Here is a 25,781-nt window from a genome sequence, read left to right as displayed (position 1 = left end):
TTGAATTAGCTTGCTTTTGAACAACTCTTAATTAAAAATGGGGTAAACTACCTTTGTGTTTCAGGTGGTCAATTCAAAATCTTTTGACTCGCATTGTTCTTGTTAAATACTGGCTGCCTTTTACATCCTAAAAATGACAAGAACTGTAGCGTACTATCTTAAACTATTTAAAAAAAATAGAAACTCAATAACCGATTGAGGACAGGTACTGACCAGTAGCTAATTCAGAGAATGATGACTTCCCCTCAGCCTGTGTACCAGCGTAGTCTGTGTGCATTAGAAATTGGTAGGTTTCTGTTGGTTACCCTTGTAGGTAAACTGTATGCTGTTGGTGGCTACGATGGGGCGTCACGTCAGTGCCTTAGTTCAGTAGAATGCTATGATGCTAATACAAACGAGTGGACCTACGTTGCAGAAATGAGCACTAGACGGAGTGGAGCAGGTGAGTGGACAAGAATCAACTATCCATGTGAAAGTGAAACAAATTTGTGGTTTCAAAATGTACCTAAAACTATAAAAGGTAAGCTACAGACTGAGCCTAATGGAATGTTCTAGTCTTAGATGGCTGATATATTGCAGGTTATAAATGCAAAACTGTCCTACAGAGTAAGGTTCAGTCTGTTAATAGTAAATATCTTTCCTTGCTTTTTCGTACTTTTCATATTCTTCTCCTTCCCATAACTTCTGATGTTTTTAACATACAGACTAATATGCATGGATTGTGACAATCAATTTAATATCACCTAAATACTGAAGTATCAAAATCTAGATGTCCAGGATTAAAAAAAGAAGTCATTCCTTCAAAGCTGTCTCTTTGCCAGCGTAGGGCTGATTTTTCTAATAGCCTTTTCAGGTTGACTTTACGTGTGAACCGTGACTAGATTTCCGCCTCTTTGGAGAACTTGTTCTGCATTCTGATTCACTGCAGGAAATTTTGTCCTTGTTCATTCTGAAGTTTGTATTACTGGTTTCATCCTATTACTTCCACTTACCTACCCTTTGTTTCATCTTCAGTATTTCTTCTCATCACCTGGTGTTTACATCCTTTGGATATGTTTAGGCTACTACATGTTATTCTTCCTTATCGTTTAGCCAAGGTATATCCATTTATTTCTTTATAATCTTAAAAATCCCTTCTTTATTTTTTTGTGGATTTTTTTTTTCCTTCTTGCGATTCTGAGTATGTATATTTCTCTTTAAAGACATCAAAACTGCCTTTGGTATTCCACTTTTGTTTAATGAAATGATGCTTCCACAGTTCCAAATTGACTTTAGCATTTTCATTATCTATTTATATTATGGACTCAAATATCATTTACTGTTCACTGTCCTCTATTTGTCTTTTGGTATTTCAGGTTTTTTCAACTCGCAGAAGTTGTTTTATTTCTCTAGATGCGTTCCCATGGACTTTTTCAAGTCAAATTGCATGATATTACTTTTCTATGTTTATTTTTTTAGTTGTCTAAGTCACTTTTTTGCCAAGTACTCAATGGTGCTTTTTAGCAACACCCTTCAAATATCTACTGGTGATTGCATTAATCTGCTTCATAATTGGAAAGATACAAATAAAACTGGATGGACTTCTAGTATGCTCAGTAGATGATTAATAGTTATCAAAAATTTTCATCTTGCCTTCCATTATTCTTTAATAACTGAACAGTTTTTAATCTGTATGATATTTAAATTCAGTCCAAATTATTTCAAAAGAAATAAAGTATTAAAATAATTACTAAAAATTAAGATATTTAGTTTGTGATACTTCCATTATACTCTTACAAAATCAGCAAGTTGATATGTCTCTTATTGCTAAAAGTAATGTTTTGATTGTGTTTCTAAACTAAAACTATGATGTTAATGAAGGAAACATGGCACACTATATCTCAAAAAAGTTGTCTTGTGAAACTTCTAGTTACTCGGTCCGTGCATCTTGGAAGTAAATTCTGGATTAAAAACTGACCACACTTGCAGTAAGGGCACCATTAAATACTCCTATTTAATATTGGCAAGTTTTGAGGAAAATATTTGTATAAAATGGGCAAATTACAGGTACCATTATAAAGACAAATAGTGTTGGTGGGTTGTGACAAAACTTAATTTTGCAATCTGCCTGCACACCCATTTTATCTCAGCTATTTTTTTTTAATACTCTGGTTTTGCAAACTTATCATTGTGCTTGTAGCCTACTTATATACTAGATATTTTCAGATTATTTTTAAAAAAATGAAAAAATGTTGAATTACTTCTACAGCTGAAATTTAGTGCCTTAGATACACTAACTGCTGGGATCTTTCTGCCCCTCTCCTCCCTCCCCTTGTCCCAGAGTTCAGGACCGTGTTTGTTTACTCAACTCTCTGCTGCCTTTCATCCTCTGATGAAAAGAAAAAAAAACAAACCACAAACCAACACAAAAAAAAATGGAGAGGAAAAGTAAATGTAGTCAGTTATTTCAGATTCATATAATTAAGTAAAATAATCAATATTCTTCTGCGCTACTCTGTTAAATACATGGAATATTATATTTGTGTGTGTGGGAGGAGTGGGTGGTAATGTGAAAATCATGACTGTTAATTGAACTTGGCTGTAGTGGCCAAATAGCCAAAACCACCAGAACTGTTTCAACTGGCGATCAGTCCTGGTGGTGTTATGGGTGCTAACTAAAGAGAATTTTGTTCCTGTGTTAAACCTTTGGATCTCTATCATCTCGAGGAACTTAAGCCCATCTCTTCTGTTCCTACTGCTTCAGCTTCATTCAAAAGCAACTTGAGAGGTTAACCCTCAGTTACTCTTCTTTAGTACCAACTCCTTCTCAGTTGATCAATTTGGGGACAGATCTGTTTCCAGCAACATGTTGGGATGAGGAACTTCAGATCCAGATATAGGCCATTTGGGAGGGATGAGAGATATAAGACAGGGTCCTGAAAAATGGGCAGGAAAGAAAAATTAACAAAGAAAGGAGAACTCAGAAGACGGCAACAAGAGGATACAGACGGAAGGAGCAAGCAATAAGGTAGGACTTGGAAACTGGGTGTGGGATTAAGGGAAAATGAAGCACCAAAGAGGAATGGAGGACATTATTAAAAATAAGGAGCTATCAAAGAAAAAATGGCAATGTGGCAGAGGGAAGACTCTACAGACTGAATAGGAAGGTTGGTAACTATACAGAAAGCCTCGGGTGGGGGGCTTTATATATCACATCGCATGTTTAAACTAAAAATCTTAGCCCTCCTCCTAGCTCTGTAATGTTTAATGCTACAAAAAATGAATGTTGTATTATCCTGTCTAATAAAGTGCGATCAGAGTGGGAGAAAGAAAAGCTGTCACACTATACTGTGACACGATAGCTAGAAATAATAGCAATAAAAGAGAAATTAAATTAACTGGGAAGGATATGGGGAAGCATTAGTAGTGAATATCACTGATAAAGCATTAGATAGCATGATTTATAAAGCAGTGTCCTATTAAGATGCTATTTTTCAGACTTGCAGTACCAATCAACTCTTCCATGTTTCTTTCCCCTCTTCCTTTAATTATTAAAATCCGTCTTTTTAATAAGAAAATTGAGTTATTTTAGCAGGAGTCATTTCTCTCCTCGTATACGAATGGCTCTTACATACAATATTAGTGATATATTTTCAAAGATACTTCAGCTGGCTATTAAGGTCTCGGGGTTCTTTTTTTAACCCAGCATTTTTTTTTCTCTGAAGGACTTAACTGATCTTTTGCATTCATATTTTCTGTTTCCCTTTAATCAAGATTTTAAGTTGTGCCGTTTCCATGGAACCCTTTAAGAACTGTATTTGCAAATCTGTATCTCAGCTTTGAGTTTCGTAGTCTTAAATGTGACACATTAGATTTCACAATGTACTTTCACAGCGTTTTTTCAATTGTCTTTATGGTCCATCACTCACATGATTTAATGCAAAAAACCTCTGCATTTCTGAAATCTATTATGTTTGGGTTCTAACAGTGCTTTATAAAGTTGAGGAATAAATAAATAAGACTTTTCTTTCTGCTTCCCCTATTACCATCTTTTCAATATGTACAGCCCAATTAGCAAGTAGATACAGGCTAGCTTTATTTATTCCTTCATCCCAAGTTTACAGATTGATAAACTTTTGTTGTAAAGTAAAGGAGACCCTAGGAATAAAGGAGACACCTTAATATCCTTTTGGATATTTTCATGACTGAAGCTTGGTGCAAGCAACCTTGTGTTCTCCTCCAAATCCTGGAGGAGGAAGGTGCTCACTCTTTTAACTTTTGTTTCATATATATGTTTACAAGGTATTCCAACACTTCAGTGGAAACATCCCTATTGTATAATGTCTATCCATTCAGCTTTTCTTCCTCTGTACCGCACGGTTTTTACTTTCTAAAAATTCACTTACGCTTTATCATCTTGTCAGATTTCCGTTATGCTGGCTGAGCACACTGTCTCATTTACTGTCACTTCTAATTAGACCTAAATTTCAACAATCCTCATTTTCCCACACATCATTTTTCGTCCAAAATTTCTAAATCTTCTGTTGCAGAACAGCTCTGGTCTTTGTACGCTGCAATATGGTAGACGCGCACGCAAGACATTTTATCAGTGTCTTGCCGTAGTTACTGTCTTTTTGCTTTAATGCATCCTGACCCAAATGTTTCTGAAATAGTTCCTAACATTGACTGGATGAAGGATTTATGTTAGTGGACATAATATTTGCTGTTTCTCCTTTGCATCAGTCAAACCATTCTCTGCTTAATTTTGAGTATTTTTATATGTTCACAGGTGTTGGTGTGTTAAACAATTTATTGTATGCAGTAGGTGGTCATGACGGTCCTTTGGTAAGAAAAAGTGTTGAAGTGTTTGATCCTGTCGCCAGTACATGGAAGCAGGTTGCAGACATGAACATGTGCAGAAGGAATGCAGGTATACGCTACTATTACTTTTAAATTGTGGTAATATCATTTAGTGTAAATGGCATGTTCCTGGATTTCTGCTGCTTTCATGATGTCACAGAATAGAAAGCATGCTTTTTATGGGGTAAACAAGCCAATTGCTAATGTTCATATTGGTGTCCTGTCTTTTTTTTAGGGGTTTGTGCTGTAAATGGTCTCTTGTATGTAGTTGGAGGAGATGATGGTTCCTGTAATTTATCAACAGTGGAATATTATAATCCAACAACTGATAAATGGACAGTTGTGTCATCTTGTATGAGTACAGGAAGAAGCTATGCAGGTGATGTGCACAGATAATGATTTTAACAGACTTTTTCCAGTATAAAAGCTAGGATAAGAAATCTGACAAAGCATCCAAAGAAAGTCCCGTCTAAGGTAAAACCTAAGATAGTAGAATGGGTATAAAGAATCTGATGGTATGTTTTGAATGATGACTTCAAACAAATATTCACTACAAGGAAAAAGATGGTATTAAACTAGTCAAAAGGGATTTAGCATGTAAATGGTGAGTCAGAAAGATGATTCTAGTATGACCAGTCCTTTCTTTAACAAGAGATTTGTGTCTCAGTCTACATGCGTCCAATTCTGAAGTTCTTTGGGATTTGATATTTAGCAAACAAGAGCTGTTTCAGGAATCTTTTCCTTCAATAATTGCCATTTCTTAAATGAGTTCTTTAAGTGAATGTTAAGGATATATTTCCCTGATAACAAAATGAAACTTGAGTAATGGCAAATTTTTTCAAATCACGGAAACTTTCAGAACTTTGCAATGATTCAGACAACTTTGTCAGACAGAAATTAGGGAAAATATGAACACTGATGCTGGTGCAGTTTTTTGATGTTATACTAGTTGCGAGGTATTATATTAGAACTTGATTTCCATGTTCTTATTTTTTTTTTAAATACTACCTGAAGATTTATGCCTTTTTCTTTCCTCACTCTAGGTGTTACAGTTATTGACAAACCATTATGATCAGTAGAAGGATTTTCAACTTGATTATGCACTAGAAGCAGTCTTCAACAAGTGTATTTGAAGTGACTGAGTATCTAAGCACTTCTCTACTTGTAGCTGCACCTTGAGTCACAGTGGAAGATGTGACTGTCTACAATTACAGATGACAGATGATGAAGATTACTCTAGGTAGAAGCAAGGCGTAGGATTATTCTGCAGTTGAGCAGAAGCTGATTGAATTTTTGAAGTCTAGTGGACCATTTCTTTTCTTATTGCAAGGTCTTCAGAGAAAAAAAAAAGCCACTTTCATAAGGACAGACTTATGTCAGTCATGACTGAGAAACGGATTGTCAGTGAAGAATGGTGTGTATTCTGGTGAAAGTAAATTTTTGTCTTATTTTTTCCAGAGACTAATAAACATATTTAAAGAAATGAACTTTCAGTCTTCATAGTAGGTATTGAATCCCACCTCAGTAATTCAAGCTGGCATGGGGTAAATGTTTCCTTTTATAAAACTTTTGTTACATAACTATAATATGTGCATATGTTTGTGTGAGCATACGTTGCTTTCTATTGAAATACTTCAAAACCTGATTTTACTATTTATAATTTGGCACAGTACTTTGAATATGCCAGTACTATGTTGTAAAACAGAGTTGTATTTTTTGATATGTAACAATGCTTAACACTACTAATTCCCACTGAAGGAGAGATCAGAGATGGTATAACACTTCTTGAACAGGTGTAATTTTAAGATCTTTTTAATAAAAATGTTGTCTGTACTTATGACTTTTTTTTTCTGTTCAATTTTTGGTCACATTTAGATGTTACTTCTTTCTTACCTTTTTATCCAAAAGGTGATTTGGCATGAAAATAACTGAAAATTTATAAGGAATGTATGAAGTTGCATTGAACTTGCATGGTACTAAGGCCTATTTATGCGTGTAATCGTAGCTTCTATTAGCTAGTATCTGAATATACTGTATGTGGCCACGCTTATAAAACAGCTCATTTTTATTCGTTCTTGGATGGCCTTCTTTTAACATGACCAAAGTTATTGTCATATTTGAGACATTTTCTTCAAATAAAAGTTTGTATATTGTTTCCTAATGCCAACAAGTCGCTTAAAACTTGTGTTTCGCCATACAAGTCTCAAACTAAATAATCTTGACATCAGTGAAAAGATTTTTGTTTTTATTGGGGAGTGGGGTGGGGGCAGGGGAAGCTGGTGTTATATGAATGCAAGCAAGTTGAAAAGAATTGTTGAGGAACTGGTCGTGTAACCATCACTGCTTTGCTGCAGGTTTGTTTCTGAAAGCTTTGGGTTTTGGTTATTTAAGGTAGCAGCCACCTCTAAGTCACGGTGAAACTAGTTGAGCTGTGGAATTAACAGGATGGCTGAGAACATCGTTTTTTTGGCTGATGCCAAAATGAAATGGATGACTTCATTCTACTGTTGATGGTGTATGACATACCGTGGGTTTGGGTAGCGGGTTTCACTAGGAACATTCTCTTTGAATTGCACATTCGAGTTATTTGTAGAATTTTACCTGCACGATACCGAACTCCACGAATGGGGTTCCGGTCCATCGCTACCCTACCTACCCTTATATTTCGGTCCTTTCACTCACGCAAGGCGGCCTGGCGTGCGGGCACACACCGACACCGCCAGGCCCCCGCAGCCGCGGGCAGCGCCGCCGCGGCCCCGGCTCCTCCCTGAAGAAGACGACGGCGGTGAGCCGGCCGGCAGCCCCGCCGTGCCCCGCGGCTCCTGTCAGAGAAGCGTCAGGAGCAGCACGGATGCAGGTAACGGGCAACCGGGGCCTCCTTTCCCCCGTCCCGGCCGCCGCCACGCGGGCCGCGCTGTGACTCCCCCACCCCTTCCTCCTCCTCATGCGACTGTGCTTCTCGGCAGCTTCAGCGGCCGGGCCGCGTGTAGGCAGGCGGCGTCTTGCGGGACCGCGTACCCGCCGGCGGCTCCCCGGGACCGGCCCAGGGGCCAGGGAAGGGCGCGGCCCGGCCCCGCCCGCGGCACTGGTCTCCTCCTCATCACGTCTTTGACGTCAACCGGCCTCCCTCCCGCCTCATTGGCCGCGCGCCCAGGTCTCACTATCCTCACTCCACCCCTTCAGCCAATGGGCGCGCGGGATCGGCCGCTTCCTCACGCCTGACTCTCCGCCGCGGCCGCCCGCCAGCCAATGGGCGCCGCGCCGGGAGTTGCTGGGCGGCCAATGGGAGGGCGCACTTGAAGAGCCGGCGGCCCCGGCGGTTGTTATTGCTGCCGCGGGTGCTGCCGCCGCTGCTTCCGCCGCGGCGTGAGGGGCCGCCGTCACACAGGTGAGGGGGCGCGGAGGGCGGGCGGGAGGTCGGTCGCGGTCTGCCCTGGGGGTGCCCGCGCCGTTGCCGGGGTGCAGAGGCCCGGACGGCTGCGCGGCTCCTCCCGGTGGCACCACGGTACTGCTCCGGCGGGTGCCGCTGGCCGGGCGTCTCCCCTGGGCATCCCCTGCCTCGCCGCCATCGTCCGGCCGGTGCCCGCCGGCGGCCTGTGACAGGGTCTGTCCGCTTACTTGCAGGGTCCTCGCAGACCGGACGAGCCTGATCCCGGCGCTGCCTCGCCTCTGGTCCCTCGGCTGCTTCTTCGTGAGGGTGAGTAGCCCTGCGTGTGCCCGTTGGCTCGGGAGATCGGGTCGTGAGCTGCCTTGGCGTCTGCCATGGCGTGTTGACTGCTAACAAAATGATATCTGCTATGGTATATCTATTTGCGGTTAATACAGAATGGTAGCATCTCGGTGCTGTTGCTAAGAAAGAAGAATGGAAGACGTTGTGGCTGGATACCGAGCTTGGTGTGTTATTTCTGTTGGACCTAGTCCGAGCGTATCAGCTGGGGCCTGACCGCATCCTCTGGCCTGTGGATTGCGCACACGTTTTAGGGTGGAAGAGGGACCTGTTAGAGCGGGTGCGGAGGAGGGCTGCGAAAGTGATCAGAGGGCACATGGCCTACAGAGAAAGGCTGAGCGAGTTGGGGTTGTTCCCCCCTGAAGAAGAGAAGGCTCCAGGGACACCTTACTGCTGCCTTTCAGTACTTAAAGGGGGCTTATAAGAAAGACAGAGAAAGATTTTTTGCCAAGACCTGTAGCAACAAGACAAGGGGCAATGGTTTTAAGCTTAAAAAAAAAAAAAGGGTGGGTTTAGACTGGACATAAGAATGGCGTTTTCTACAATGAGAGTGGTGAGACACTGGAACAGGTTGCACAGGAAGTTGTGGATGCCCCAGTATTGGAGGTGTTCGAGGTCAGGTTGGATGGGGTGTTGGGCAACCTGGTCTACTGAAAGATGCCCCTGCTGATGGCAGGGAGGTTGGGCTAGATGATGTTTGAAGGTCCCTTCCAACCCAAACCAACAAGCAGCCTCCTTTGTGGAAATGACAGAAGTTCTGGGCACCTGCAGGAACGCTGCCTTTATGCTTTTAAGAGCTGTGATGAAAACTGTCTTACTTATGGAAAGGTGGATTGCCTCAGGCCATATGCAGTCTAGAGGCAGTCTGCAGTGTTGATGTGGTTTGCATGGATTCTGGCTCACAGCTATGAGGCTGGATAATCAGGAGATCACATGGTTAATTTAATTTCTAATATCTGGTTTGAACCTTTCTGTGCCCTTTTAGTACAGAATCATCGTACAGAAGACTTGAAATAAAATTGGGTAATAATTAATATTTCTTTATCCTTTTGCTCCCTTGAGCTAATCTCAAAACTTGAGAAGCTGATTGTCTCTCAAATTGGTTTACCTCTCAAACTGGTCTTAACCTTTGCACTTTTACACTATTCTATATAAAAAGTATCTGTCTCTTGCTTCTCTTCCCTTCCTTGTTTTACTTTAAAACTAGGTAACAAGGAAGGTAGGTGATTTTTTTCCCCTGAAGATTAACTGCTGTTTATTCATTTTTTTTTCTCAAAATTTGCAGGTTACTTATAGACAACTGCAGAAGAACTGTAATTGTGATGCTTTATGTTTGAACAATGGCAATGAACGACAGCGTTAATATCTTGAACTCTGCTTATTTGGCGGTGGAATATATAGACTCTTTCTTGCCTGACAATCCCTTGCAGCAACCATTTAAAAATGCCTGGAATTACATGCTGGATAACTACACAAAGTTCCAGATTGCAACTTGGGGGTCACTTATAGTCCATGAAGTTTCATACTTCTTGCTGTGTGTACCTGGATTTGTCTTTCAGTTTATACCATACATGCAGAAGTATAAAATTCAGCAGGTAAGACAAAGTTGTGAACTACGTGCTTCCCGATTTGTCTTTGAATATGTGAAGTAGAGCATATAACTGCAGTTTCCTACTTTCCAATTTCTATGACCCCATTTCCTCTATCATTGTGGATACTCTGGAAGTGACAGAGCAAAATTACAATGTGTGAGGAGTGGAAGAGAAGTAGATTTTGGGGAAGGAAAGGAGTTACTTCCAAGGGAGAGTATCCTGTCCACCATGGTGGTATGAAAAGGAAAAGGGTATGTCAGTCTCTGTGTTAGCAAAGTTGAATTTTCTTCATGTAAGTTTATATATCAGCAGGGGAAGGTATAGTAGAATCACAGCATGTGGTGGTAGAGGTGTATCTTGGTATTATGAAGGAATTACATGGTATGTTTATGTAATAGCAGGTGTCTCTTTCTAAGTATGTCCATGCACACCCTCTTGAGAGGATTTTGAAGTATTTTAACAATGGAGATAACCTAGGATGGACTGCACACTCCTAATTGGTAGCAAAGGCACATCCAGTTTCTAAAGATGATTGTTTTCATCCAGTTCCTTGTAATATGAGTTGGAAATTAATAATACCAGCTCCTGAAACGGTAAAATGTTTCTCTGCAAAAACTGGATGTCTCAAGACAAATTATTTCTTCACAAGCTTGGCTTCTCTTTGTATTATTTTAGCTATGGAAATACATTCTGTGGTGTGAAGAAGAAAAGCAAACTTAGATTTGTGTTAAACTGTTGAATATGACATGTTTCTGCTAATTGCAAACACTGAAATAACAAGAATAGCCTTGGGCAACTGGCAAAGACAACTTCTGTTAAGAGAGGCTTACTTTAAATTTTACAAAAAGCTAGCTTAGAAAAACAGGAGGTTTTGATGAAACTGAATCCAATCCCATGTAATCTGTATTGCCTGAGTTAATTTGTGTTACTGGAGGACCCGCTATCTGTCTTCCACAGGGAAATCAAACTGCCTCCAAAGTACTTTTTGCAGCACTTCACTTACGCGCAATAAACATACGTAACGCAACTGGCTACTTTTGCTTCTTCTTAGGATAAACCAGAAACATGGGAAAAACAGTGGAAGTGTTTCAAAACACTCCTCTTCAATCACTTTTTCATTCAGCTTCCTCTGATTTGTGGCACCTATTACTTCACAGAGTACTTTAACATTCCGTATGAGTGGGAAGAGATGCCTAGATGGTAGGTAAATTTTTCTCGTATGTTGATGCTGAGTTACATACAGTTGGAGGCAGAATATTTAATAAATGGTGTCGTCAACTCTTAATGTACGGTAATTTTTTGGTGATGTAAACTGTGTGTGTTAATTGTGCTTCTGATGATCCTTAACTGCTGTAAAAGCTAGAGCTTTTTCATGCTTTGGGCCAGATTGGCCTATGAAGAAAGTTGGTTCTGTTTTACCTCAAACCAGGACAAGCTTCCTAAATCTTTTTTTAAATGGCCCCAAATTGTTCTGATACTCAGAAGAAGGGGCATTAGGAGGGAGCTTACGGGAGCAAAGCAAGTTTCTTGGTGGCATGGGTTAAATAGTGGACTTTCTGGGTTTTCTCATTTTTTGATTCTTCCTAAGCGTTTCTTCTTTCCACCTTGTTTTATATAATAGCAGCAGTGTGTTCCTCAAGGGAGAGAATGTACCACTTGCTTCCCATTCTCCTTTTTTGCACTAAACTGATAGACTTTTAAACAAAACTGAGTTATAAATGCCTCTTTTTTTTTTTTTTTTTTCAATAGCTGTTCTTTACAACAGAAGCTCATGTTTCTTGGAAATTTCTATCATCTGGATAGCTGATGCAACTCTGTTTTTATCTCTACATCTTACGCAGTCTATAGATGTTCTTTATAGTTTGTAATATTGAAATGACAGTTTATTATGCTGCGTGCTGATTCATTCAGCTTATCAACAGATGAGCTGATAGGTACAGGGACTAATGTGCTCAGCAATTAATATTTTCAGTATTTTAAAAAGGTAGTGTCAATGCACTGTTATTCAATGAATAATATAAATAAACATTTCCCAACCTTCCTAGTACACAAACTATTTTATCTTTTAGGATTGTCTCCTAGTATGTTCTATAACTAATAGCTCTTCTGCTTTTTAAAGGTATGTTCTGGTTGCCCAGTGTTTTGGATGTGCAGTGATTGAAGATGCCTGGCACTATTTCCTACATAGATTGCTGCATCACAAGAGAATATACAAGTATATCCATAAGGTTCACCATGAATTTGTTGTATGTATTCCTCGATTATTTTTTAATAGTTTTTAGTATGTGCGGTTTCATACAACTTATTTAAAGGTCTTACTTGAAAGACTTAAGAATTTTGCATCCCTCTGACAGTGGAATAGATGTCTTTTCTTGAGCTCTTTGTCAAGAAGAGTCATCCATTTTGTTTCTGAAAACACCTCCTGTATTTCATTTAATGGGAATGAAAGGTCGCACCCAGTCAGCTCTTTTGAAGTTTAATCATATCTGCCGAGCTAGGTGAAAGCAAGCTTTTAAAAGCGTGCTTGATTGTGAGGGGAGGGGGGAAATGGTCGATTTCTGGGTTTGATCGTTCATCAGTTCACCACCACCACCTAGGGTGTTACCCAGAACATACTAATACCCAGAACAGGATCCAGACAGGTGGCTCCTACATGGCCTGGGTGCGTGCATCGTATGTGCAACATATACGAGTCAGGGAAGGATTATAGCTTTGGGTATGGGCCTCTGGAAGCAGTATAGCCAGTTGTGTTATACTGCATTGATACCACAGTGCAGTACAGAGATATTTTGGATGGTTCCGCAATTAGCGGTGTTGAAGCTGACATTGAACACGAGGTAATGAGCCATGCTTGACGGGAGGTGGCACTGTTCTGAGCCAGGCGGGGGTCCGGCAGTGCTTATACCTTATAGTTGGTGTAAGGCAACTGTCTCTGGATCACAGAAGTCAGTGCTACTCTGTTTGTGTACCGCTGTGTTTCAGTGTATAACCCACACTGTGCCTAAGGTAAGCTGCAAGCGACTGTGTCTGGGGTGGTTTATACAGGCTGTGATAATAGAGAACTGATTGATGCATGCATATATATGTACATCTGCAGCAGCAGCCGCTGTTTCCTTCTTGCTCTGGGCAGCCCCTCAGGTCTCTAGCAAGGAGCAGCTTCTGGCCATTATTCTTGAGTGGTTAGCAGTTCACACAGAAGTGATCTGTAGGCTAATGGCTATTTCGGTAAAAACTTTCCCTGATAGTAAAAGGTGATAATTTTAAAATTGCCCTTAAGCCGAAGTGAACTTGCTGGTTTTCTTATAATCAAACTTATAACCTTGAGCATTAGGTTAATTTTTTTTTTAATTATTATCTTTCTACGGTGGTCTACTTTTGAAAACTCTCTGTAGAATTTCTTTTTTTGTAAACTAAATGTAGGTGTGACTCGAGGTTGCGTGTATGTGTACATATGTATATTTTTAAAAATTATCTATATAAAGAAAAGGTTTTATTTCAATATCAACAGTAATATTTGAATAGTAAGAATTTATCTTAAAAAAATTGTCAAAGATGAGGGGTGCTTTTAAGTTATTTTTAAAATAAATTTCTAAGTGAATCTTGACTCTCAAAATATTTTGGCTTCCTTCTTTCTTCTGCTTCCAAGACGGGATGTATAGCAAAGCTGATAGGAGCTTCCCAAACACTTATAATATTCCTGAAATAATGCTTTGGCCTTGGGTAATGGTAAGCCTAAATAAAAATTTCCAACTTTTCAGCAAGTAGTGAAGTGTATGGAATCGCTAATGCAGTCATAATCCTTAGGACCTTGGAATAGTGTTTTCTGTTTTCCCAGCGAGGAGCTGAACACCTGTGTTGAGGCCCTTGCTCAGTCAGACCATTTCCTTTACCCACAACATCATTCCCTTTGTCCTGTTGTAGTCTTGTGGGGTAATGGGAAGGGGAGAGTACCACAAAATGGTGATTCTGATTTGGGGGTATATAGAATTGGAAATGTTGACTGTTTTTCTTCCTGTTATCTCTTTCTAGTCTCCATTTGGAATGCAAGCAGAATATGCACATCCTCTGGAAACACTTATCCTTGGAACTGGCTTTTTCATTGGAATTGTTGTTTTCTGTAACCATGTGATTCTTCTGTGGGCATGGGTCATATGTCGTTTGATGGAAACCATTGACGTACACAGGTGAAATCCTCATTGCTTTTTAGTAATTGCTTTTCTTCTTCTCCTTAAACCTGTCTTAAACTTACCCATTTCTTTCACTGAGCTTTAGTGTTTATTTTGCACTGAAATGCTTTACTGCATCTTACAAAGAAGGACACAACCTGAACAATTAACACGATTTTCTGTTTTGAGGTAGTGTTAATAGCAAATCTTGCCAATTAGAAGAGTGTAGACTGTCAGCTAGACCATCTTGAGGGTTTCAGAAGCTAGGTGCCTCGTTAGGATGTCTAGCTTTTGATATTTGGTGTAAAAGTGACCTTTTGCGTAATAGAACACCAAAAATCAATTTAGAAGTACAATATTCTAGCAAAGAGTTCTTTCCATTTAATACTTTGTCAGCCAGTTTTCCTGGACAAGAGAAACTTTAGGCTAAACCACCCATCACTGATGGTTTAGTTATATATTGGTTGTAGACTGAGAAGTGTATGTTGTGACATATCATAAAGTAATTGATGCAAAATATGAATCTCCCTTGATAATTATCACTTTAGTTTGTTGTCCACGTGAGGTGTTTATAACAAATTACCTTGCAGTCTCCCCACTAGGTGGTGTAAGATGCTTTCCAGTACTACTAAGCAAGAGAGTTGAAATCCCTCTAAAGCAAACTGTCCTGGTTTTAACGTTACTTTAATTGTATATTTTGCATTTTAAACATTTGAAGAACTTGCAGTAAGCTGAATGTAAGAGTAGAAACACTACAATTGTAGTTGATCTGAGATGCTGTTTGGTAAGCAGCTAAGCTGATGTTCATCGCTTGTCACTAAAAGATGGTGTTATTTCTTGTTCCTCCTTCCTAATGTCACTCTTGAGTCAGTTAAAGCTGTGAAGCCAGCTGTGATTTTTTTTTTTTAGGGCACTTGCTTCAATTTTTTTTGTCACCTAATACACTGCGCTGAAAAGGTCAGCAAGTGCCAAAGCCATTGTGGGATAGTTCACAGAAGCATTTGTCTAGGATAGGAGGGATCTTGTTTTCCTGTTAAGGCAACGTTACAGTGGTTACCTCAGGGCCTTATAATACCAAAAAAAAATTTTTATTTTATAAAGACAACAAGTAAGTGTCTATATAGTGGCTTATATCTGAGAAAAATCCTTACTATAATTGCTTTTCTTTTTTTGCCCTCCACTGTAGTGGCTATGATGTTCCGCTGAACCCTCTTCACTTGGTGCCTTTCTATGCTGGGGCCCGTTTTCATGATTTCCATCACATGAACTTTATCGGCAATTACGCTTCAACCTTCACGTGGTGGGACAGAATCTTTGGTACAGACTCTCAGTTCATTGCCTATAAAGAAAAAGAGAAGAAGCAACAACTCATAACAAAGAAGAAGGCTGACTGAATTTCCAGCGTAAAAATTCTAATGCTAATACTGGTAGTCAACTTTTGCTTTTCTGTAAAGCAAAATAGTGATCGGATGTTAAGCATAAATCTTGTTCCTTGGCTACTAAGTGGTAGGGAAAACCAGCTAATTACACTGCAGTATCTTCCTAATGGGAATGCTTTCTATTTTATACGTAAGTACTGCATATATTTTAACTACAGATTTAAAGATGATGCAAAAAAACCTGAGATGACTTGCGTCTATCCATTTTTTTTTGGAAAAAAAAATAAATTTCGATTTTATCTTTAATGTTGCCCACTTTTGGATCCAGGTAGAATTATATATGAAATTGGACTTAGTTTTTTTAAATATATATTCTTAAATTTGTAATATCAAATAGCAGAACATATTAACTGGTATCAGCACTGTATTATTTAAATATTGGGTCAAAGTTGCTTAAAACCAAAACATCTGTTAATAAGAAGCTTGGACAGGCCGTTTGCACACTGGATAATGAGAACTGTTAATAACAGAATATCTGGCTAAAACATGAGTTAGCAGAGACATTCCTGATCTAGATTTATTATGTTATTTTAGATTACAGGCAAAAAGAATAGAAGTTTTTGTTGGAAGAAACTGGTTTTTGCTGCTCTCTTGAAGTTTTTCTGTCAGTGTACTTAGCATTTACATTACATTCTTCTCTGTGTGTTGTAATTTGCTGAACTGACTTGTTGCTATATTTGCACTTGTGACTGATAAAATAAATGTGGATTGGTTTGATGCGTGTATTATACTTTTCATATGTTTTTTTAATACAAAGCTGTGATTAAAAACCACGTAGGATATTGCATCTTACTCTGTTCATCTCTAATGAAGCAGCATTGTTTCTGTTAGTATGGTCTACGGCAGTTCCATCTGTTAAACTACTTACAGAGACAGCAGTAAGAAAGGAAAGGAAAGAACATCTTGTAAATTCTGCTGATTTGTGTTTTGAAGGATTCGGATACATAGCTACTGCATGTAGCGACAACTTTTGTCACAAGTGCATTCTCAAGTTAAGAATACAGCTTTCCCAAACTCGAATCTCAAAATCTACTGCTTGAGTTGTACTAGTAATAGAAGCAGTAATCTAATGTTGTGGAATCTCCTCTAAATGTTTGTATGTTGCACAGGAAATTACAGTGCAAGTATTTAAGAAGGGATTAAACCCTTACAAAGATCTTGCACTTTGTATTTTAATGTCAGCTGTTCTTCAGACTTCAAGTAGCACTTCATCTACCCTGTGAGTCCTTTAGAGATGCTTACAGTGTTTGCCTTACCCAAGACCACCTGAATTTTCATGCTGCTTCGCAGGCAGTCTGGTGTAATCCTCAAAGCAGGCACTCCTATGAAAGTGCAGATGAGACGGGGCTTTTAGCAGAAAGCCAGGGCGTTAATGGTATTCAGAGTGCTTCAAATATTAATTGGGATGTGGGAGTGGTTCAGATTCCTCTTCTGCATATGTTTTGTAGAAGCTTTTACTTCTCTGTCTGTATCCCCATTGAAATTCGGTGATCTTCCTCTTCCCCTTCCCTCCCAAAGGAAGTAAAAATGCTTGTCGGTGGCAGGTGAATGGAAGCTGAGAACCCTGTATTGTTTTTAGCGGGGGACTGGTACTTGAGACTCCCTCAATCCATAAGCACCGGCAGCCTGAACTCTCCATGGCGGAGGCGACCTCTTTAATCAGATTTTGGAGATGGCCATTATCCTCTTGGCTTTGTCAACTCCCACTCTCATCCTGCAGCTGTATTTAGCTTTATTCAACTGAACCCCTAGCCTAAAAATACAAGGAGCTTTCAGTGCTTCAGATTTTCCCTGCGTACACGATTCTATTCACTTCTCAGCCCGACGGCCTGTGACTATACACACACCGTCCCAAAGTTGTGTACAACTGTGAGCCAATTGCTTAAATACTCCAAGAACGGTCCTGGTAAAAGCTGGGTGTCTCCTCAGCTCTTGCAGAGCTCAATCAGAACACTAATGTTTCATAGGGTGATTTAACAACGTTGCAGTGTATGTTACATTCTTCAAGACGTTTTGAAAATAAGGAATGTAATTTTAACACGTTATTTATGCCATCTTTTTAGGTCCGGTTTGCCTGGTTGTTTTTTTTGTTGTTCTTTTTTCACGACTTGAATCCATATTTTTCTTTTGCTACTTCAGTTTTTTGGGTTATTTTAGGACATCCTTAGAGTAGCATGTGATCACACCCTTGCTTTTGATCCTTTAACAAATCCCGAGAGAATAATGCAAGCTGTGCTTTATATATATATATATTTTTTTTTTTTTCCCCTCCCCTGAAAAAATGTGCCCACCATACCTCTCTCAACACAGGAACTTGCATTTGAAAACCACAGGCTTGTTTTGCTGCGGGACTCAGCTAGACCTGCATTTTACCACCCCCTTTTCAAATGCAGAGCCTTGGATTTGTTACTGAACTGGTGCTGGCTGGTAACCCACCTACCTCATTACTGTGTATCTCTTATGCATATCAGGAACTGTTAGGCAATTACCTTTTTGAGGGTTTAGGCCTTTATTGAATAAGACTTCTCTGATTATTTAGGTTATGTGTAGTTCTGAAAACTAAGAGATTTTTGTGCAATAGAAAAAAAAAATGAAAGCAACGTACGGGTGACAGTTTTTGGCTCTTGACAAGGCACAGCAAAACCTTACACAATCTGTTGTCCTTTGTCCTCTTTTGCAAGGAGACATGCAACTCTTAAACGTGGTAGGATAGGGGAATAAGTGGGGAAGCAACATTTTTCACAACCTAATCTTTTCCTGAAAGTCCAGCTTAGTTTAAGTAAGGCTCATCTGTGGGAAATGACAGCTTGTACTGCCCCTTAGGCTATGACAAGTAACTCCTATGAAAGTGATTAATTAATTTCTCGGGTTTTGTGTCAAAACCCATGGAAACTTGAAAAGTATAATAAATTGCTCAGATTAGGATTGCAAAATAATCAACTGCTTTTGGCTGCTGATGTGAAATGCTAAATAAGGAGGCTCATATTACGCTGCAGCGCAGCTTGCCAGCATATATTAATAATGATTGACATTATGATTATATTTGTAAATTATATCACTTCATTTATTGTCTTCACAAAATTTATAATTAATGACTGCTGAGTGTTTTAAGATAAATCTAAAGAAAAGTGCGATATGTTTATAGATTTTTAACATTAATTTTTATTGAAAAATGATATTATTGTAACCTACGTTTTGGCTACAGATACTTATTGCTCACTACAGTGGCTGGTTCATTGCCTCCAAATCTCCATCGCGTTGCTGCTGCCTCCCTCCCTCTGCCAGCTGCAGCTTTCTGCTAAATTTCAGCCACTGAAACCTAAAACCGGCAGGTCCAGGAAGAAGGCAACTTTTTGTCGTTGTTTTTTGCTATAACTTTCTAACTGTGAAGGTAATAAACACAGCAATCAAATCGCTTTTCAATTGTATCTTTTCACCGGCTAACCAGATTATGTGATGTCCTCCACGGTAAGGCTTTTCATCTATTTCTCAACTTACTTCTGAGGCTTCTCTCTGAATTTTTGATGTCTTGCTTGAGCTGTAGACATCAGAAGTGCGTGTCCGGATCGTTCTCTCTAACACCTCCTTGGTGGTATAATCACATCCTTCCTCTTAACCATTGTCCTTAGGTCTAAACATTCAAAGATAAAGTCAGCTGTTCTGCAGCATTGCGCTGGAAAACATAGTCGGGTTACCCATCTATTGTGACCTCTCAATGCTTCTAGCAATACTGCCTGCTGGACTGTGATGAGTGTGTTTTATATTTCTTGCTCTTAAGTGTAATTTACAATTTTCTGCGCTGAAATATTTAAATGTACTTGACTTACCAAGTAATCTAAATCACATTCCAGAGCTGCTGTATCCTTATTATTCACCATTCTTTGTCATCCGTATTTTTTAATCAGGTTTGATTCACATTTATGTAATCACTGAATAAATTAGCCCCCAGAATTTGAAAAGCCAGTCCCTGTGGAAGACCAGAAGAACGCTCCTGTTGGATAATGACTCACCATTTCTGAAGAACCCTGCCAGCCAGTTTTGCGGAATCTCAAGGTGATCCTGCATGATCGTTTCTCTGTATGAGAGTGTTCGGCGGTATAGCCATGACACCGCTCAGAAACAGCGTTGCAGCTCTGTGTCTGGGACCTAATGTCACCCCGGGAGCAGTGATTACTCCTGTGGCCTGAAATAAGCAGCAGAAATAAGCCACTGCCATTTGTGTAGGTACGCAGTGCCTAAGTGCTAAAGTCAGGTGCATTTTGTATGAAATTTAAGCTGCAGTTTGTGAAGAGGCTCTACACAGAATTGCTGCATGTTTAGGATGCCCGCCACAACAAAAGCGCGGTCAGCAATTAAATGCTTGATAAGGCTGAATTTCAGTAACTGGGTGAGTCATCTACCAGGTGGAAAAAATTAAAGATTCAGTCTTGCACTACAGGACTAGAAGGTGCTTTTATTTCCTTTCCCTCTCTGTAAGGTCCTGTGTAACTGCCTTTTCTGGTTTTGGATTTTTAAAAATTCAGCCTTTATTTATTAATTTATCTTTCCTTTGACCTGCCTTTTCTTACAGAATCACAGAATGGTATGGTTGGAAGGGACCTCTGGAGATCATCTAGTCCAACCCCCCTGCCAGAGCAGGGTCATCCAGAGCAGGTTGCACAGGAACGCGTCCAAAACGCGGGTTTTGAATGTCTCCAGAGACAGAGACTCCACCACCTCTCTGGGCAGCCTGTTCCAGTGCTCTGCCACCCTCAGGGTAAAGAAGTTCCTCCTCATGTTTAGGTGGAACTTCCTATGCTTAAGTTTGTGCCCGTTACCTCTTGTCCTGTCGCTGGGCACCACTGGAAAGAGCCTGGCCCCATCCTCCTGACACCCACCCTTTAAGTATTTATAAGTGTTGATAAGATTCCCCCTCAGCCGTCTTTTTTCCAGACTAAAAAGACCCAAATCCCTCAGCCTTTCTTCACGTGTTCTCTTTCTTTTTCACGTGTTTTCTTTCTTATGCTTGTTCTCAAGGTACTGGAAAAGCTGCAACTTTCCATATCTCAACCCTGTTTTGCAGGCATCCAAGAAAGAGAGCCAGTGAGTTGTTCAAGACATTTTGGAGGTTGGTAGCAGAAGCTTCTGTCTTGAAGACAAACCTTCAAGTGACCAGAGCTGCTGGGTATAATACATGTATTTAACCAGCATTCAGATAAATTTTGTAAAAGGTTCTTACATCTCACAAGTTATTTCTATCTGCTTGCCTGGTTATGTGTTAACACTGAGATCAACTGCTCTCTTTATTAAAATTGATTGGAGCTATTCTATTCCTATTGTGAATTTCTTGATTGAAACCCTTACCAGCTTTTACCTGGTCTTCTAGGACGTACATGGTCTATAGCTGTTTTTTCTGAATAGATGTGCCGTAAGCAGTCTTTCAGAATTTTTCCAAGGCTTGAAAACGTGGTATAACTGAATATTAGCAGGCCAAAGGTGCCCTGCCCTCCTCAGAGCAGGGTTTAAAGACCAATTAGTGATTTAGTCTTGATGATCTTCTCCCTTATGCATTACGTTCAGCATCCTGCTTGGTTATTTGTCTGTTAGAAAGCACTGTCTTCCCCATGCAGTATAGTGTAACCTCTCACTTCTTTCCCAATATAAACCAGAGAAGTTTACTGAGAATTTCCATGGCGTCATTATTAACAGTACTTTGTTATTAGTAATGTAAATATCATAGAATGTTTTTAGGATTTCTGTTTTTCCTAATGTACTTTTATTGTTCCTAGTGGACGCAGGTTTAGGGTTCCCTTTTAGGGTTATAAAAGAAAATAGCCGCCTCAGCCTGCTTTTCTTGCCACACAAATTAAAAAAGTGCAGAGTTACTCAAGTCTTGTAAGCAGAACTCTGTGAGTGTGAGGGTTTTTTGGTTTTGGTGGGGTTTTTCTTCTTTTTTTTTTAGATTTAATTACATACTTGCTAGTGAATCATGATTTGCTGAAAAAGACAGAGTCAGGCAAGTCAAAAGTATTTGAAAATTTGAATCACGTTCAGCAAGTTGTTTTGGACAAAAGAATGAAGTGATATGTAAATACGTATGAATGTTATATATAAGTTTGTGTATATATATATATATATATTTGTCTATAAATAAGCATTTTTGTAAATGCCAATGAAGCTTTCTTCACCATTACCCAATTATTTAGGCTGTGTCTGTTAGTAAGATATAATCTACTATTCCGTGTCATATACAGACATAAGGGAGAGGTAAAGCCAGGTTTGAAATCTGCTGATCACGACATTTTCTGGACAGGGAGCACTTGAGGTCTGCTCCCCGCTCTAATTAGTGTTATTAGCTTACGAGGCCATACCCAGGAGCCTGGTTATGCACGTAACCTGGGAATGCCCTTGGTGTTAGAGTATTCCTCTGAGACTAAGGCAAGTGAAAAACATTTTTCCATATTACAAGGAAATTTGGCCTTTGCCTGTGATGACAGTCATCATCTCTGAACTATGGAAAATAGGAGGAGGGGTTGGATAGAAAGGAAGTCATCGATTTATTCCTCCTGCTCAGTTCTGCGAATGCTCCTAAGCTGCCTGAGAAACTAATCATTGCTTCTTGATCCCTTATTAAAAAGAAATCAGTACATGTGAACTCAAAATGAAAAAATTGGTAGTATATAAACCGCCTTGTTTTACACAAGATGTGTACATGCATGTGGTTTTATAAGTACTCATTCTCTTATTTTCTTTTAGGGGTAGGGGGTTAATAAATATGGAAATTAATGTAAATCCATTCGGATCTAGTTGAGAGACTAATTTTGTGTAGTGGAATCATAATCCACTGCTTGAAGAGATGAAAAGAAATAGATCATATTTGAGCCTACTTGTATCTTTTAGTGACATTGTATTTTGCTAAAATAAATTGGAAGGGAAGCCAATGAGAGTTGCTACAATGCACAAAGGTTTTTTTGACAGCTCAGAAAGTTCTCCCAGAAAATGATACTGTAAGTCTAAAATCGGAGCATCAGCAGATCTGTTTGCTTTGTGTATAAAGTGCAAGGGAAAGCGATGAAGAAAACGAGGAATGTTTAGCCTGTGATGAATGTAGCCAACAAACTGATACAGAATGTGAATCTTTTGAATGCTAGGTCAGCTACCTTTATTTGCCGTTCATTTTTGAGAGCATTGCACAGATAGCACATTTCTAAAGTAGTGTGAAGTCATAAACAAATTCATAATACAGTACATGCTGTTAGGGAGGAGAGAAGTCCGAGGGATGGCACTTCTGTAACCCAAAATCAGAACGGTGATCTTTGTAAGAGAAAACAACGTTATCAGGGAGTCTCTGCGCATCTCAGTCTTACAAAATGCTTGGAGTCAGTTTGCATTTGCATTGTCACAACTCCAGAACTAATGTGACATCATATGATAGCCATCTCTGAAGTTTTCTAGCAGTAAAAATGGAGAGTTCCAGGCTCTAAGAAGTGCCCTGAAGGTGCCTTTGCTCATGGTTGTGTTCTTGTAAAACTGGAATTAAACGGGGCGGAGAAGCTTCTGAACCCAGTTGGCTTTGAAAGATGGTAAGGTCTGGGTGAGCTGACCTTTGGTCACACATCAAATAATCCAGGACTGACAGTCAGGACACTGAAAGATGAAAAGTATAGATGAATACAGATAAATAGATATATTAGTATTTATGCACAGATAAATAGATATATAAGTATTTATACATAGTAGCATTTTCAGGTCCGAGTTTCAGGTGCCGGATGAGTTTCTGAGCTGGTGTATCACCAAGTTGCAATGAAGATGTTCTCCCAAAAGACATTATTTCCATTCTTCTTGGTTGGAACTAGATGACCCATAATTTGGGAAAATATCCATAGGATCACAAAGCATTATTAACAAATCTTCCTATAAATTGATTCAGTATAAGTTGGTGATGGAAGGGGATGTTACACGGGCTCACCCTTTTAGATTAGATGATCAGCGCAAAACATGTATTAAATTACTGGGGACAAAATTCTATTTGTACGGGGAGGAACTGGATGTGTGGTTTCCAAACTTCTCAAAATGTTCCAGTGAGCCTTGTGTCCTTTAATAATAATTAAAAAACCCCTGATATGGAAGTTGCTCTTTAGCATTTAGCCTTTTGCTTTTATCAGTTGTCCTTTCCAGACTGTTTTGACGTAGTCTGAACACCTATGCCTATAGAAACAGCTTGAAAAAACAGATGCTTCAGAAGTCCTGTAGTATCTGCAATCTGTGATCTGAGACTGTGATTTATTGATATATTGTGAATGGTTCCTCACCAGAACATTGACAATTATGGGATGTGCTCTCTAAATATTCTCGGTATCAGAAAGGAAGTCTTGCTTTTTATCCTTTGCCTGCTGTGATGCAGCAAAGCTACCTTATAGATGATGAGCAGGGGTACCTTATAGATGATGGTTCATAGTTTTCCCCGTGAGGCCAATCAAATACGTTTGTATTATTCTGCAGCAATACTGTTTGAATCTTTCGTGGAGCAGCTATCATCTGTTCCGTTAGGTTTTTGCCAGTGGATTAGCTCGGTGGGACTGCACGAACGCCGTGCAGGACGAAAGTATTTCACCACACGGATGACACAAAGCGATGCAGAAATCGCGTCCCGGGATTCTTCCAACGCTTTTCTCCCTCTGGACACGGGGACCGGCTGATGACAGCAGCTTCAGCGCCTTCCGCCGGGCCGCGCACCCACCGCCGCCCCCCGCGGGGAGCTCTGGCTCCTCCCGCCGCCCTCCGCGGAGACGGGCGGAGCGGCCGGTCCCTCCCCGCCCCTCCGCCCGCCCCCCGCTCCCTCCCTTCATCCCTCCCTCCCGCCGGGGCCGCGGGCAGGCGTGCGGGATGGCGGTGCGGGTGCTGCTGGCGCTGTGCGGGCTGCTGGCCGCCGGCTGCCGGGCGGCGGAGCCGGCGGAGGCGGGGGCGGCCAGCCGGCGGCGGCGGCTGAGCGCCGAGGAGGGCATCTCCTTCGAGTACCACCGCTACGCCGAGCTGCGGGAGGCGCTGGTGGCCGTCTGGCTGCAGTGCCCCGCCATCAGCAGGATCTACACGGTGGGGCGCAGCGCCGAGGGCCGGGAGCTCCTGGTCATCGAGGTCTCCGACCGCCCCGGCGAGCATGAGCCCGGTAAAGGGGGGCGGCGGGCGGCGGCCGTGCCCGCACCTGGCGGCGGGTAGAGGCGGAGCGGAGCGGGGCTGCTGCCTGGGGTGCGGCGGCAGCGGGCGGATGCTGTCCCTAAAATATTCGCTGTAGTCGCTGTCAGCGGGCGGCTGCACCGGCGCTGAGCGTCTTCATGTCGCCGCCGTTGGATGTGGCGCCCGGTTGGATACAGAAACGCGCTAAAATTGCAGTGAAACGCCAGCAGATGCGGCGGTAGCGGGGAATGAACGGGCGCCCCTGGGCTCTGCCGGCGAGCACCTGGCGCAGCTGTGCGGACAGGGAAGGCGTTGGCCTCCCCGGGAGGGCACTGGCCTCCCCGCTCCCTGGCACGAACCAAACGGTCGGGGAGAAAGCGTTGGGTACGAACGTGCCCGTGCGAGCTGCGCGACACGGCCAGGCTGCCCGCGGAAACCCTGTCACCGCGGCACGCTGCGGGCGTTCGCACAGACGTCTGAGGATACGGGGTTATGTGTAACTGGGGTCTGAGACTTTTTTTATAGAAGGGGATGTGATTGGCACTGTGCATTTGTTTTACGCCTACGAGTGTGCATTTTTCATCGTTTCCAGTTGCAGAATTGATAGTATCTCTTAGGTCTAGATGTGAAAAGGCTTAGTCTTGAAAGCTGCTCAGTACCTGAGGTCCAACCATAAGCCACCTGCAGTCGTGTCTTCACATTTCCCTTGGTAGGTTACAGAACAGGTCTGGAAGTCCATGATTTTTAGGTGGAGATGCGGCTGCTGTGGGTCTCGGGATTTGTTCTGTACAATTAGTGCTTAATGTTCTGCTTTATGATCTGAATATAACCTCGCTTTGTATCCTCGAGGGACTTACATTTTTAA

General features: G+C 40.9%; 3 protein-coding genes across 7 annotated transcripts in view; all 3 read left to right on the top strand.

Moving 5' to 3' along the window:
* Positions 1–7,009, top strand: part of KLHL2 (kelch like family member 2) — a 62,297-nt gene extending 55,288 nt beyond the window's left edge. For all 5 annotated transcript variants that reach the window (XM_054202871.1, XM_054202872.1, XM_054202874.1 and 2 more), the window contains 4 exons: positions 314–442; positions 4,769–4,909; positions 5,075–5,218; positions 5,883–7,009. In XM_054202871.1, the coding sequence (XP_054058846.1) occupies positions 314–442; positions 4,769–4,909; positions 5,075–5,218; positions 5,883–5,911 (443 nt within the window). In that variant the 3' untranslated portion in view covers positions 5,912–7,009. The remainder of the gene's footprint in view (positions 1–313; positions 443–4,768; positions 4,910–5,074; positions 5,219–5,882) is intronic.
* A 1,093-nt stretch (positions 7,010–8,102) lies between these two features.
* On the top strand, positions 8,103–16,488 carry MSMO1 (methylsterol monooxygenase 1). Its single transcript, XM_054203789.1, has 7 exons — positions 8,103–8,227; positions 8,464–8,536; positions 9,852–10,161; positions 11,210–11,358; positions 12,278–12,404; positions 14,188–14,342; positions 15,511–16,488. Exons 3-7 carry the CDS (start codon positions 9,907–9,909, stop codon positions 15,716–15,718), a joined length of 894 nt encoding a protein of 297 aa, XP_054059764.1. The 5' UTR covers positions 8,103–8,227; positions 8,464–8,536; positions 9,852–9,906; the 3' UTR covers positions 15,719–16,488.
* A 5,656-nt stretch (positions 16,489–22,144) lies between these two features.
* CPE (carboxypeptidase E) overlaps positions 22,145–25,781 on the top strand; it is a 64,012-nt gene continuing 60,375 nt past the window's right edge. Inside the window, exons 1-2 of the mRNA XM_054203142.1 lie at positions 22,145–22,180; positions 24,620–24,908. Of these exons, the coding sequence (XP_054059117.1) occupies positions 22,145–22,180; positions 24,620–24,908 (325 nt within the window). The remainder of the gene's footprint in view (positions 22,181–24,619; positions 24,909–25,781) is intronic.

This window comes from Rissa tridactyla, chromosome 5 (genome assembly GCF_028500815.1).
Source record: "Rissa tridactyla isolate bRisTri1 chromosome 5, bRisTri1.patW.cur.20221130, whole genome shotgun sequence".
In the NCBI taxonomy this organism is placed as follows: domain Eukaryota; kingdom Metazoa; phylum Chordata; class Aves; order Charadriiformes; family Laridae; genus Rissa; species Rissa tridactyla.
Note: the sequence above shows the minus strand (reverse complement) of the source record. Positions and strands in the feature narration are given on the sequence as shown.

Excerpts from the sequence above, each read along its gene's own strand:
- MSMO1 (XM_054203789.1), top strand. The coding sequence starts at position 9,907 with ATGGCAATGAACGACAGCGTTAATATCTTGAACTCTGCTTATTTGGCG. Across the intron at positions 12,405-14,187 it reads AGGTTCACCATGAATTTGTT|TCTCCATTTGGAATGCAAGC; the intron begins GTATGTATTCCT and ends ATCTCTTTCTAG. Across the intron at positions 14,343-15,510 it reads GAAACCATTGACGTACACAG|TGGCTATGATGTTCCGCTGA; the intron begins GTGAAATCCTCA and ends CCTCCACTGTAG.